Source organism: Varanus komodoensis, unplaced genomic scaffold (genome assembly GCF_004798865.1).
Source record: "Varanus komodoensis strain SLA01 unplaced genomic scaffold, ASM479886v1 scaffold20_1, whole genome shotgun sequence".
NCBI lineage: Eukaryota > Metazoa > Chordata > Lepidosauria > Squamata > Varanidae > Varanus > Varanus komodoensis.
Window position 1 is genome coordinate 3547069 of NW_025335587.1, and position 14557 is coordinate 3561625.

A 14557-nucleotide genomic window follows, 5' to 3' on the forward strand; every position below is an offset into this window, starting at 1 on the left:
GTTCCTTAAATGCATAGCTTTTTCATAATAAACCTTGAATATACTTTTGTACCTTGCTGAATATTGCTAGTCTTCCTACACCGATCTATTCCCAAATCTGAAATGGCATTGTCAGTTGTTTTAAATTCTTTACTATTTAAAGCAATAGTATAGCAATTAAAAACCAGCGACAAGATGGTTGAACTCACCAGTTAAATATTTGAAGGCTGGGTGTGCTCCAGTGCCCTTGACTGCGACCTTGCTGAACATGGGGAAAGTGACTTGATAGGTTTTTCGTGCAAATGTCTCAATTTCTTTATTAGTATTTGGCTCTTGCTGATCAAATTGATTACAAGGAAATGCCAGCACATTGAAATGATACGGGCCCAGTTCTCTCTGCAGTTTTTGCAGGGCTTTGTAGTGGCTGTCAGTATATCCACACTCACTTGCCACATTGACAACTAAGGATACCTAAAAGGGAGAGGGGGTAACAATTAGAAGCAGAATTAATAACAGATCAGAAAGGGTTTTTTTTAAATAGTACTCTAATTTGCTCTGTAATTGAAATATTATAATGACCACAGGATGCACATGAGTGTGATATTTATTGACTCAACCTTTATTATTTTTTTTAAAGAGCACCTACCTTCACAGGGTTAATTAAGAACATAAGAACAGCCATGCTGATCAAACCAGTGTCCTTATATTTACACAACAGGGCAACCAGCTGCCCATGGGAATCCCATAAGCACAGCCTGACAATAACTTCCCCTTGCCACCCATGCTCCCCAACAACTGGCATACACAGACATGATGCCTCCAATACTGGAGGTAACATGTAGCCATAAGGACTAGTGGCCATTGGTTGCCTGATCCTCTCAATATGATCCTCTTTTAAAGCTGTCCAAATTGCTGGCCATACAGACATGCAAATACATTAAACATTTAAGTTGTTGTTACTTTTACTTGGTGACCTATGCCTAAACAAGCACACAGCTAACTGTAACACATTTAGTATTCTGAAGTGGAAATCTCTCTGTGTGTAGATAAATATTTTCACTTGCTCTATTTCTTGTTCTATGACTCATTCTCTATAAAATGTAGTTCCATCTTTGAAGCTATGGAGCTCTCTGAGCTGACCAATATCTGAATAAAAATTTCCCAAGACCTCCATCAGTGCTACCATGCAGCATCTTGGAGGAATGTTAATTAATTAACCAGCTCATTGAAGCACTTGATAGACCTGAAGTATTCATTGGAGCAGGGGGGACAACTTCTGGTTGCAGGCCTCACCCAGAATTCCCTGGGGCCTGCAACCTATTCCTAATGAATTCATTGTCATAACAGCAGCCCAAACTGTACAATTTAGAAGCAAATTAAGGAATATAGGGAAGGTACACCTTGCTTGTAAGCAACATTGTGGCTTCAGGAGACTCCAGAAGTGTGATTCTGCTTGAAAATACGGTATGTGCTCCCTCCATGCCCTGTTTCCCTACAAATCTACCACAACGTTAGCTGGGGGTATCATTTCAGCAGTGGTAGGTGAACACAGAAATCCCCATGGTGGCTGCATGCACCCATTATGCATTTACTCAGAGTAGCAGCACTGTCCTCTCTGTGAATCACAACTGCTTCACAACAGCCTTTACCTTCTTTCTGATCAATATCATTTCTTCATCTGGATGAAGCCAGAACTATTTGCCCACTCCTAAAAGCTGCGACTTTTCCAAAAAAGTCAGATCCTTTCAGCCTAGCTTTTTTCCCTCAGAGTGAAAGCATTGTTTGCACAGAGCATTTGTTAGAAAAAATCACACTTTCAAACCATTTTTGCACCCATGCATATAGTGCAGAAAATGAAACAAATAGCATGAGTAAGAGATGTAAGCAATATGCTGTTTTTTGGGTTTTTTTAATGACCCTGCTGCTTTTGTCTTTGGCCCTGCCTACTTTGCTCCCACTAGAATGTGCCTCCTCCAATGCTTCTCCAAAATTTGATTTGTCTGTTAGGGTACAAGAGGTACCCCATTCCTGCCATAAACTATATAATCATTACTCTTAAGCCAGAAACAGGTCCATGGCCTTCCTACCATCAATAGGAGGCCCCTAATCCTCCAAGTTTGGAGTCTTGTGGGTATCTTTTTGAATTGTGCCTATATTTATGAACATATATTATTTATTAAATTTATATCCTGTCTTTTTTCTTGCAAGGAACTCAAGGCAGCTAACATAACCTCCTACCTTCCTCCAATCCCTGTGAGGTACAAAGGGGGACCTGAAAAACCCCAGAATTTATTTATTAAAATTTGCGTATTTATTTTTACATTTTCAAACTTCAGTCACCTTCAAAGTACTCTCCATTTGATGCAATACACCTTTCAAGACATTTTTTACACTGCTCAAAACAGGTTTTGAACTCATCGATTTGATGCCTTTTAGTACTTCTGCTGTTTTTTGTTTCCCCTCTTGCACATTGGCAAAAATGTGGCAAAAAGAGGACTTTTTTCTTTCACGGAAACAAAAAAAGTCGTATGGGTGAGATTGGGTGAATAGGGAGGGTGGGGCACAAGGGTCATGCTGTTTTTGGTCAAAAACTGCTGAACACTCAAATGAACAAAATTTCATCACCACACATTGTGTAAATCAGTCATCATGAAACAGGCAAACAGGTTGAACGATCTCCCCCCTCCCCCAAAAAACCCCCTCACTGAACCTGAACACAGCTTCTCACAACAACCCAGCAGATGGGTTCCCAGAACACTCACCTTGCAAGGGAAGCCCATACTATGAGGGTCCCACCCTCCAGAAGATAATGCCTGGAGGTTTCTTGGGTCCCTCCTCGTATGTTATGCTGAGAATCCATGGTTGGTTCAAAGTCATCTAGTTAGCTTCATGGCTCAGCAAGGACTGGAACTCAGGTCTCCACAATCTCAGTCCAACACTCAAACCACACTGGCTCTTTTGAAAACTTCAGAGTAAATATTAGTAATCCCTTTTGTACAAAATATCCCTTAATAACTTGTCTATTGTTGATGTCCATCTCACATCCATCCCTCTTATACCAGCTACTAGGAGGTTTTAAAGTGTTCTAAAAGAACTGGGAATAACAGGTAAGACCAGCTTGTGGAACTCTGAATTATAGGGGTAGAGTTGTTTAAGCCCTGAAATATAAGCATTTGCTTACAGAAAAGGAATCCCATAGGTAGGACTGCCCAGTGAAAGATCTGTTTCCCCCTAGCAGGTGGATGGTAATGGGAAAAGAAAATCCCCCATACAAGTTGAGAAAGTGCCCTATTGTGCGGTGCTCTGTATACGTTTCAGTCAGTTCAGATTGGCAAAGCCTCTTATCCATTATCCAATGAAAACATCCAAGGAAAAAATGTAAGCCATCATTCTTAATCAGATGGATTGTTTGATAGGGAAGGGTTGCTCATATCGCTCCGCCAGCCAGGACTCTGTGTGGGGGGAAACTGGTGTATGGGAGGCCCATACCTCAGCAGTAAAGCATCAGCTTTACCTGAAGAAAGTTTTAGGATCAATCCCCAGCATCTGCAGATAAGCCTGGAAAAACTCCTTCCTGAAACCATGGAGAACTTCTGCCAGCCAGTGTCAGGCTTAGTCTGTTTCAGTATAAGGAAATTGCCTATTTTTCTATGCCCTTTCTCCTTCCTTTGGAAGAGATCCTTAAATGTTAAAACTAAGTTGGAGTGGGTGTTCTCTAGCTTCTAGAAACAAGATAGTCTTTTTACATCAAAGTTTAGAAAAACGAGTCAAGTTTGCCATCTAGTGTACATTGCAAGCATTTTGGTATTCTAAAAATATGTTATATTAGGCTAGTACTGGCCAACATGATCACATTAGGCTAGTACTTTACCATCTGCACTAACTTCCAAGTCATGATTCACATTGCTGATATTAACATTTAAAGTCCTAACAAGAAGGATTGTTTCTTCCCATATATCCTTGCACAGACCCTATAATCAACCTCAGCTGCCCATTTCTGTCCCTGCCAAAGGAAGCAAGGTGGGTAGTTCTTAAGATGGCATTCCTGCTCTGGCATCCCAATTATGAAAAAAAAAACTTCTTACACAGGTTTGCATGGCACCTATGTTGTACTCTTTCTGGTGCCAGGTGAAGACCTTGTTTTGCCAAGAATTTCCCCAAGGAATTCCAGTTTTTAATCTCTTTGCTTTAAATTTTTTTCTGTAGACCCTGGTTTACTTTGGCTTTTACTTCTATCTTACACTGTAGTTATAAACCTTTGAATGTTTATACTGTATTTAATGTTGTATTTGATGCTTTTAGCAGTTGTAAGCCACCCAGGAGCTTTGCCTACTGGGTAGTACAGAAATACAATAAACACATAAACAGATTTACGTAGTGAAAGCTGAATGTTGTAGCTCTGCTGGGATGAAACGAAGTCATCACATTGGAAATAGAACCAGTTTTTCCCCATCTACCCCGAAAGGGTTAGATTTGATGATACTGAATAAAAGTTCAACCATGTCTATACAGATAGTTCAACTGTTTTGTCTATAGAGATGGTTTCCAAATGTTCTAACCACCAAAACTATCAATATACCCAAATGAGAGACTTGGAAAAAAGCAACCAGAGCATTCAGTGTTAGGAAGAGATCATTAAACAACTAGATATAGGCTGGGTTCACTCCACATGGCAAAGAACCCCGTATAGTTACCAAGGTTCTTTTTGTTGTGTTTTGTTTTGTTTTTACCTCAATGTGCCTGCCAGACAATCAGACTTATAGTGGTAACTCGCCATCCTCCCACCATCTCCTTACCTCTTGGTCCTCCAGGCAGTATCCCAGGAGACACCAAGGGGAGGAATGAGGCTCCTCTCTTTGACAGTCATGATTGCAAAGTGAGTTTTGGCTTGCTGCATTTGTCAAGCAGTCTCTGTTGCAGAAACAGGGCTCATGCCCTGAGATATAGCAGACAGCATGAATGAGCTGATCGGGCGCCCTCTCCTCCTGTTCCAGAGGGGACCACTGGAGCTGAAGAAGCATGCTGGATCCATGCTCAGGCAAAAGGGTGGTAAGTGCTGATGTGGAAACAAGTGCCAATTAGTTGATTCCTCCTCTGCCCCCTCCCATAGGCACACCTGAGGGAAGCCCCTCCTGTGCACATGTGGGAGGGGGAGAATCAGGTGGGTGGCAGTGCCTGGTTGGAGGCAGCACTGCCCAGCTGATTCCACAAGATACTCCCCTTTTTCTTTCCCACTTGCAAAAGAGGCATCCGCAACTGGGCACCCACCTGACACCTTTTTACGAGAAGCAGCAATGAAAGGGAGGCAGCACTCCCTTCCCTTTCTTGCTCCTTCTCACTAGAGTCATGTCCCTCACACAGGTACTAGGTTGAGGACACCTCTCTGGCAAGCAGGTGCAAGAATGGGGGGCAGTTGGGGAATCAGCTGAGTGGCACAGTCACTCAGCTGGCACAGCAGGGGGGCAGTGGGCACTGTGGCCTAGCTAATTCTCATCCCTCTAGCTCATGGAAACATAGAAACAGAGCGAGTCAGAAGGGGCTTCCTGGGCCATCTAGTCTGACCTCCGGCACCAGCCAGCTCCGCTCACGACATGCCCACCATGTGGATGTCCAGCCTTTCCTTGAACACTCGCACCGATGGGGCCTCAATGACCTCTCGTGGAAGCCCATTCCACACCCTTGGGGTCCTAACTGTCAGGAAGTGCTTCCTGGCATCCGAATGGAACCTTGGCTCCCTGAGCTTTGCTCCATTGGAGCGCGTCCTGCCTTCCTCTGCAGGGGAGAACAGGTCTCTACCCATCTCCATGTGACATCCCCTCACATACCTGTATGTCGCCAACATATCCCCTCTGAGTCGCCTCTTCTCCAGGCTGAAGAAACCCAGTTCCCTCAGTCTCACCTCATACCCCATCCCCTGTATGTACATGAAGGGCTTCCCTCCAGAGCACGTTCTGGAGAAGGACAACAGAAGAATCAGCAGAACAGCGCTGTTCCTTTCCTCTGCATCGTCCCGCTGATCACCTACTCCTATGCCAAAGTACTTTAGCTGGGTTGCGTTTTCTGAGTTTGGAGGACACAACAAGCCATTGTGTTGCCAAGAAACCATAGAATAAACTGGTGTTTCTCTTAATGCTTTCTAAAGACCAAATGAACCACACTGAAATACCACAACAGGGTTCAGACTGCAAAATAGAACAACTATGGTGGTAAAATAAACCCACCCCATGGCTTGTTGAGTCAGGGAAACCCACCCATCGAATGTTAGTGTGTAAGTTAGTATTAAAATAGGCAGTAGCATAACTGAGTTTTCAAAACTCAGAACTAGATAAATTAGATAAAAATGACATTTTTATGCTGTCCATTGGGAGTGCCATATTTGTGTGCAGAAAAATATGGGTTTCTCAGTACCAATTGCTGCTGCATCTTCTTTGACAGCCATTTGTAAAAAATGCCTCTAAACTTTAGGCGTCCGTGTAATGGAAATATAGGCAGAGGCTTAGGGCACAATCCAGTTGACACAAGAAGGAGCTTCTGAACTTGGAGGTTTACATTCCTTTAATGCAGAGCAGAAAGAGCTTTGGCAGCCATCTTTGTTTCCCTGCTCCATCTGAGCTGCATTTGCAGCAGACAGCTCTTATTGTTTGTCTAGTGCTGCTGTTTCAGAGGCAAGGGAAAGACTCTGGAAAGAGTACAGGACATCTCGGATCTTGGTTGCCCCAGTCTCCTCCCTCAATACTCCTGTTACCCCACTCTGAGGTTGCCTCCCCAGCCTTGGAGGGGCAAACAGCAAAGTTCATTACATGACAGCTGCGAAGGGAGAGGGGATCAGAACTCTTATTCCCAGTTCCAAGGCTGGTGCTCTGGAGAACTTGGAGTTGGGAGTCCAAACTCTTCTATGGCTTCCCAGATGCTGTGTAGCTGCCATATGACTTCCCTAAAATAGTTTAGAAGCACCATGCTAAAATTAAGGAAGCACAATGCCCTTTCATATACATTTTCTCCATCCAGAAGGCCATGAGAATGTATCTAATCAGAATTTCCATTAGAATGGACACAGAATTCACTGTGTAAGCAAAGAGAACAATTGGTTATTCAGAAAAAAAGGAATACCCTACAGAATGGCTATTGAAATGCAATGGGATGGCTTGTATCCTGCTATTTACTATAATGCACCTTTTCTATACCATAAAGAGCTGAATTCCAAATACTGGTTAGAGTGTTTGCATTGGCACACTGGATAAATGTTGCAGCTGTGGTGTTGTGGTTGGAGTATTGGGAGTGTTGCTGGTTCTAGACAGCCCTCAGCCACAGGGTAATTTTGGGCCTATCACCAACTCTCAGCCTAACCAATCTGACAGAGCTGTTATGTGAATAAAATAGAGAAAAGCAAGAGCGGGGATATGTAAGCTGCGTTAGGTTCCTTGCAGAAGAAAGGAGTAATTATTTATTTACTTATTTATTTATATCTTTTATATCCCAATCATTCATCAGAGAGCTCTTTGAATGGTGTACAACGAGAATAAAAAACTATATAAAAACATGACATAATATAAATGACTTTGGTGTCAATAAGACAGCAACAGTCCATCAAAATTCACTACATCACAAAGAATAAAAAGCATATTAATAACAGTAACTATAACAATAATAATGTACTTTGTGGAATAATAATTATTCCACAAAATACCAATGAGAATATGAATAAAAACCAGTGTAAGATTTGATAATCATATTTAGCAGTTAAAATACCAGGAAAATAAAAAGGGTTTCACCTGGCACCAAAATGTAGAAAGGGTTGGTACCAGGTGCACCCCTCTAGGGAACTGATTCCACAGCTGGTGCACCACAACCAAGAAGGCCTTTCCTCTTATGCCCACCTTCGTTGTTTCTTTTAAAGGTGGCTCCCAGAGAAGGACCTCCATAGATGATCTTAGAGTCTTGGTAGGTATACATGGGAGGAGAGATTCCTTTATATAAATCCCTAAGCCGTTTAGGGCTTTATATGTCGATATAAGCACCTTAAAGCAAACCTGGACTTTAATTGGTAGCCAATTAAGGTGATAGAGGAATGGGTTTATGTGTTCTTACCTGCTTGGTATGGTAATATAATATAATTCCAAGAGGAATATAAATATAACAATTAAATAACTTACAATGCTTTCTGTCATGGTCATGCACACAAATTACAATCCTGTATTTTTATTTTGTGTGAGTTCTTAAATAAATCCTGAAGTACAGTTCATGTATATTCAATTTTAACACCCAGAATTCATCTTATTTCAAGTGTTTTTGCTCCACAGAAACTCTTTGGTGTAGTTGGGCATGTATGTGAGCCTGCACAAAGCCTATATACTTCTGTTTTTTACTCTTTTCTACTGTTATTAGGTGTATTTTTATTTATATGCATTATGGTATTCTATACTGATTTATAAAAGCTGGGTTCCATCTGCTTTATCAATCTTTATTGACTGAATAGCCATAATTCTGTTAGTAGTTCATTAAAATCTGTTGCTGGGCAGGTATAGTAATTTTCCATACTATTCTTATATTCCTACTTAGTTGCTGTGCAACCCACAAACTTCTCCTATGCAAGCCCATTGAAATTAATAGCTGTACAAGTACATGGTAGTTGATGCAGCAGAATTATAATATTTTAAATACTAAGCACTAATAACTTAGTTATTACTGCCTCTAACAAGGATAGGAAATTTCAGGCCTGTAAGCTCAATCTAGCCCTTCTAGGATCCTACTCCAACCCTCCAGGGTTTTTCAGATAGCCTCTTCCTCTTCCCATGGCACTGCATATCCCTCCCTCAACCACTAATTTTCTCTTTTGTGGTGCCCTCACCCCAATTCTAAAACTTTGAAATGGCTTAATGACAAGAAGAGCTTTAAATGACTGTGTGCGGGTATTTTTTGGCCACACCCCCATTTGCCTTTGACTCCACCCACCACTGGAGCTTCTCTGAAATTGAATTTGATCCTCAGGCTAAAAGAGGTTTTCTGCCCTAGTCTAAAGTATAAGGTCCATTCTACCTTCATTTCATTTTGCTCTGGGAGTACAATTTACAATTCCACGCCTGCCCTCCCATATGCTACATACATATGCACAATTAAGTGTATGTGTGTATCTCAGAATAATAGTTCAACCTTCTGATGAAGTAGACTTTAGTCCATGAAATCTTATGCTGTAATAGCCAGTGTGGTGTAGCCATCAGATTGCTGGACTAGCACTTAACGGGTCACAAGTTCTGGTCCCCAGTCTGCCATGAAGTTCAATAGGTTTCTTTGGGTCAATCTCTTAGTCTAGTCTAATCTACTTTACAAAATTGTGAGGATAAAATAGAGAGGTGGAAGGCTGTGAGCTCCCTTGGATTCCTGACAAGAGGAAAAGGGCAGGATGCACATGCAATAATAAAAGTAAATAATAAGTTAGTCTTTAAAGTGCCACAGGACTCTGATTTTTGTTGTAACTGACTAACACACCTACTTGTTTGAAGAATTTCTTAGCAGAGTGTGTCAACACCTTTAAAGCACCAATGTCTTAGTGGAGACTGGTATTTATTTATTTATTGCATTTGTATACTGTCCAATAGCTACAGTTCTCTGGATAGTTCACAACAATTAAAACCAGAGATACGGCACTATGTAAGTTTAAAACTACAATATCAAATAGAAGTAAAAGTCAAAGGAAACCCTGGCAGTAATGCAAAGATTTAAAGTACAATTAAGGGTAAAACAAACTGAAAGATCAACATTTCTGGGAAAACAGGAAGGCCTTTACCTGGTGCTATAAAGATCTCAATACAGGCACCAGGCAAGCCTCTCTGTGAAGCTCATTGCACAACTGGATTGTCACAGCAGAAAAGGCCCTTTTTAAAAAAGGTGTCCACCTCAGTTCTTTTGGCAGGGATTCTCAGAAGGGATTCCCAGAAAAAGAAAGCAGGTATATATGGGAAGAGAAAGTCTTCAGGTTACCTTGCCCCAAGCCATGGAAGACTGTCTGAATGTTAATACCAGCACTTCAGAGTTGAAGGAGGACATGGCCTGGCAGTCAGTACAAATGGCTTAATATTATCCAGATGGCCATTCCTTATTAACAATATTACTGCTTATACTATACTGTTAATAATATGCTTATTTTCTACTGTTCAGTAAAAACTTCCCTACACTTTTAATTAAGTTAAAGTCTTTAGGAAAGGGATATTAATAGCATCTCTAATATCTGAAAGGACAAATTTGAAAGGCATTACTGGGAATTAATCATCTCCTTTGAATTCTTACATTTTAGAACTTGATACTGATATAAAATTACAAACTGCATGTAATTCGTTAAATTCTAAAATGTAAGAATCCAAAGGAGCTGCACTAATAGCACTATGCAGTTATAAAATTACAAATTAGTTGAGCTATCTGGCTGAATTTGCCTGCCAACTAATATTAAAACTTCCTCCTTCCCCATCTCTTTCTTGGTCGCAGTTAAATATTTTTTTATGTTTAAAAGGAAATAGGCTGCAATACAGTCTGAAAATATTTAGAATAGACCACATGGGTTCCAAGCATGTGCCTTCATTGTCAGGAATCAATGCAGCAGTGCTGCGCGAATGCAAGACAATGAGAAGATCTTGCCTCCCTGCCACGTATACACAAGAGAAGATGCTCTAAAGAAACAGACTCAAACCAATCAAGCAGAAAAGGAAACTTTTTAATAAAGCAAGACAGAAGAACCACAGACGCCAAGCCAAAGAAACGCGAGACAGGATGCTCAAGATGAAAGATCATCGTCGCTAAAATCTTCGCGTCAGTTTAATAAGTGCACTCTCCCACCCCGTCCGTCATGCAGGCATGCCGAGATGTCTTGCTGGTTAGTTGTGTAGCCGACCTCCTCTTTGCAAACTTACCGAGCCTCTATATTTGTCCAGGGAGACGAGCTTGCCCCTGATATTGACCACTTTAAAGGAATAAAAATCGTCCTCTTTCTGCTCAGAGGCAGAGAATGCCAAAAAGATTATTGCTCCTAGGACGATCAGCATGGCTAAAAGGAGGAGGAAAACTCTGGGGAAGCAATGATCAACTTTGTGCTCCGCACTGCCCTCAGGGTCTAACATACTGCACTAAAATCCTGCTCTGACGTCCTCCAGCATCGCAAAGCATTGCCGGAAAGTAACTGCTGCAAAAAGGGGATGACAGTCGTGTTTCTCATCATATGCCGCAAGGAATTATCATTTTCTGCTACAATCCATTTACTAGTAAAGAATCTGATTTGGTTTGTTGCAGTGTATACAGTTCACTGGAAAACATAGCTTTTAAAAAATTTACAACCCTCATCCAATCGCTACAATCCTCTTATTTTCTAGCTTTTTTTTTTGTAAAACTACGTATAACCACTGCAAATGAAATAAGCCAAAGTGGCATTACATATGAGAACCAAGAAATAACAAATTAGAAGAGAGAGATTTTGTTATTATGAAGTTTGGGAGATATATTTGAAAAATTCCTTTAAACATAGAGGCGAACCGGCTGGGGGATTGTAGAAAAGAAACACACTTTAAATGCCTTACACTTCTGTAAGAATCTGTTCTGGAAGGAGACACTACTGTCAACAGGAAGTGGAAGTGATGGAAGTTTCACACAAGTATTTAACAAAGTGTCATCTTATTCAAGAATACTTTCTCCCTAGCCAAGATCATCCAACCTATTTATCTTTTTTCATAAGTCAGTCCCAGTTCTGTTACACTGTTCAGTAGCATTGGTTCAAGTGTCTTCTTTCTGGTCTCAGCCTATTTTATTGCTTTCTGATGAAGGCAGGTGGGGAATTTCTCTAACTCAGAGCTCAGATTTCTCTAACCCAGGTTCCCCCATGAGCTGGGCTACAACTCTCATCATTTCCAACTAGCAAGGTCCATTGAGTGAGGATGATGGAAGCTAGTCTGAAGGGCAGCAGTTTGGGAAAGCCTGAATTTGCAAAATTACCTTTTGCATAGATACTTTTAATTGTCTCAAACTCATTTTCTGTTCCCAAGAGACAGACAGAGAGAGAGAGAGTTGAGATACTGCAATGATTAATTTCTTTTCATCTGTTTTTCACTTTTTATAGGAAAACAGGTGCCATTCTGCTAAAAAATAAAAAAAAGTGAAAGGAACCAAAAGAGAGGGAAGTCATAGTAAAATCCTGTTCCACTGTGGGAGCAGAAACTGGTTAGGACAATTAAGAGAGCCTATTTAAGAGACAATTAAGGAGTAATTTATCACTAATCCCCACTCATCCAGAAGCAATGAAATCAACTGGCCAAGCAAAATGGAAGAATTTGATTAAAGGCTCGAAATAATATACATACAAATCTAATATACATTTGCCCTTTCACAGTAGTCCAGCTCATGTTGTAGTTGCATATTGTTACAAAGTAGATATAATCCAAATAAGGTTGGAAAAACATGGAGCCCCACAACTCACATAAGACAAAAAACTCTGGCATGCCATACAATGTTGTCTTGTGCTCCTTGAATCAAAAGCAAGCTATAAAATTTGGCTCTTAACTTTTAGCGATAACAGGTTTATTCACATGACTTGGCAACTCACCAATGATTATTTAACATTGTGTCTCACTTTTCTGCAGCCTCAGTTTGAGTTATTTGGAATATGCAATGGCTACTAAGGAGCTGATGTTTTTTGTGAGCCTTCTGAGTGTGGGTTATGCAAGGGTAAGTAACCCTTTAATTTAACCAGCTCTCACGTAACCTGCTGTCTGCTTTAGGCTTATGTGTCGTTACTGGTTTTTCGGCGCCAGGTAAAGACCTTTTTATTTAAACATCATTTTAATTGTTAAAATATATGATCTGGCCAGGGCAACTTCTTCTTCTTTCTCTTTTCTCCTCCTATATTCTTTATTTACTTATTTTATACTGTTAATTTTAATTTTATATTATTGTATCTCAGTGTATTTTTTGTATTTTTGTATTTAGTGGTAATTTATTATGTTCTATTGTATTTCAATGTATCTTATTGTGTTGTAAGCCACCCCAAGGCTTTGGCAAGGGGCGGCATAGAAATGTTATCATCATCATCATCATCATCATCATCTTTCTCTAAAAAGTAGACTTCAGTGCATGAAACTATTCATTTATTTGTTTGTTTATTAGATATCTAATCTGCCCCATTAGAAACCTGGCTCCCTGGGTGATTTACAACAATAAAATGTTTTAACAATATAAAACAACAAAACACCACAATAGATAAACAACAATAACAATACATCATTGTAACCTGCCCAGTTCTTGATCTAGTAATTGTGGTCTCCATGTGCTGATTTCTGCTTCTCTTTATGGCAACCTGGAAAAATCAGATAGTGAGACAGAAATGTTGCACAGTGTAACATAGTACGTTGCTTTTGATGCTGATCTCCATACAACTGGCTTAATGCTCAGCACTGAATAATCTGCCTGAAGAAACTCCTATGAGAAACTGTTTTGTCTCAAGCTCTTTCATGCACAGAAAGATACACCTGACTCAGTACAGGCAACTGAATGAGTTTCTGATACTACTCACACATCCATTTGTTCAGTACCAGCGGCCATGCTGATCTTTCTATGTCCCCCTCCACCTCCCAGAGCACTGACAGAATTGTAGATTAAATCCTTCTTATTCAGCACTCTTACAAGAAAATAACATATACAAGTACAAAAGTGAGCTACAAGCAACAAACACATGATTGTTGCTGTCGATGGTACAGGGAGTTTTAAGACAAATAATTACTTATATAAGAGCCCAGGTAGAGTTGCTGGGTGACTCTCTCACCACAAGGGTCAGCTTTCTTGTTTCCACTACTTGGGCAATTCAGGGAACCAGAACTATCAGGTAGTTACTTCATGGTAGGATCATGGATAGACTCTGTGTAGGATGGCCCTGAGTCACATAGTAGGATCTGCTTTGCAATATGGCTGAAGGGTATGAAACTTGCCATTATTCATCGCAGTGGTGAAAGTAACATTTTCAGTTTCCGCATGACCAAATTGATGCAGTAAGTATGAGGATTGTATGGGAATTATATGGAGATACCTAGGAAAGTGTTTATACAACAGTTTTACAATGAGCACAATGTTCCATGCTGAAGTCCTCAGGGGCTCATAATGATGTTTGGCAAGAGCCTCATGCAGGAAAGCAGGAACATGGTTACCTTTACTGGGGAGCAGGATAGAGTCCAGCTGGGTCTAAACGGTCAGGACCATGGTGAGCTCACTATGGAACTGGGTAGAGACATGTCAGCTGCAAGGCAAATTGTGGCCCTGCAGAAGTTTTGACCTACAACTCCAGTGAACCCTCACGATTGCCTAGGCTGATTAGGACTGAGGGAAATGGTAGGCCAAAACATCTTGTTATTGCAAAGTCACGTCCGGCCCATTGCAACCCCATGGACAACAAGTCAAAGGCCTCAGTTCTTCAACGCTCAGCCTTCCTTATGGATACTTCTATTAATGAGTCCCAAAGTAGCATGGTAGCATTTGTCCTTTTATGCAGCACCATTGCATTGTTGGCTCATATTTAGCCTACTGTCTACAATTACCCTGAGGTCTTGTGACT

The 14557-nt window shown here is 40.8% G+C and overlaps 1 protein-coding gene across 1 annotated transcript; it reads right to left on the reverse strand.

Moving 5' to 3' along the window:
- On the reverse strand, positions 1-11093 carry GPX7 (glutathione peroxidase 7). The gene is made up of 2 exons (XM_044430276.1): positions 10881-11093; positions 1-450 (listed from the first exon to the last, which is right to left on the reverse strand). The coding sequence occupies exons 1-2, from the start codon at positions 11085-11087 to the stop codon at positions 157-159; spliced, it is 501 nt and encodes a 166-aa protein (XP_044286211.1). The 5' UTR covers positions 11088-11093; the 3' UTR covers positions 1-156.
- Positions 11094-14557: the final 3464 nt, after the last annotated feature.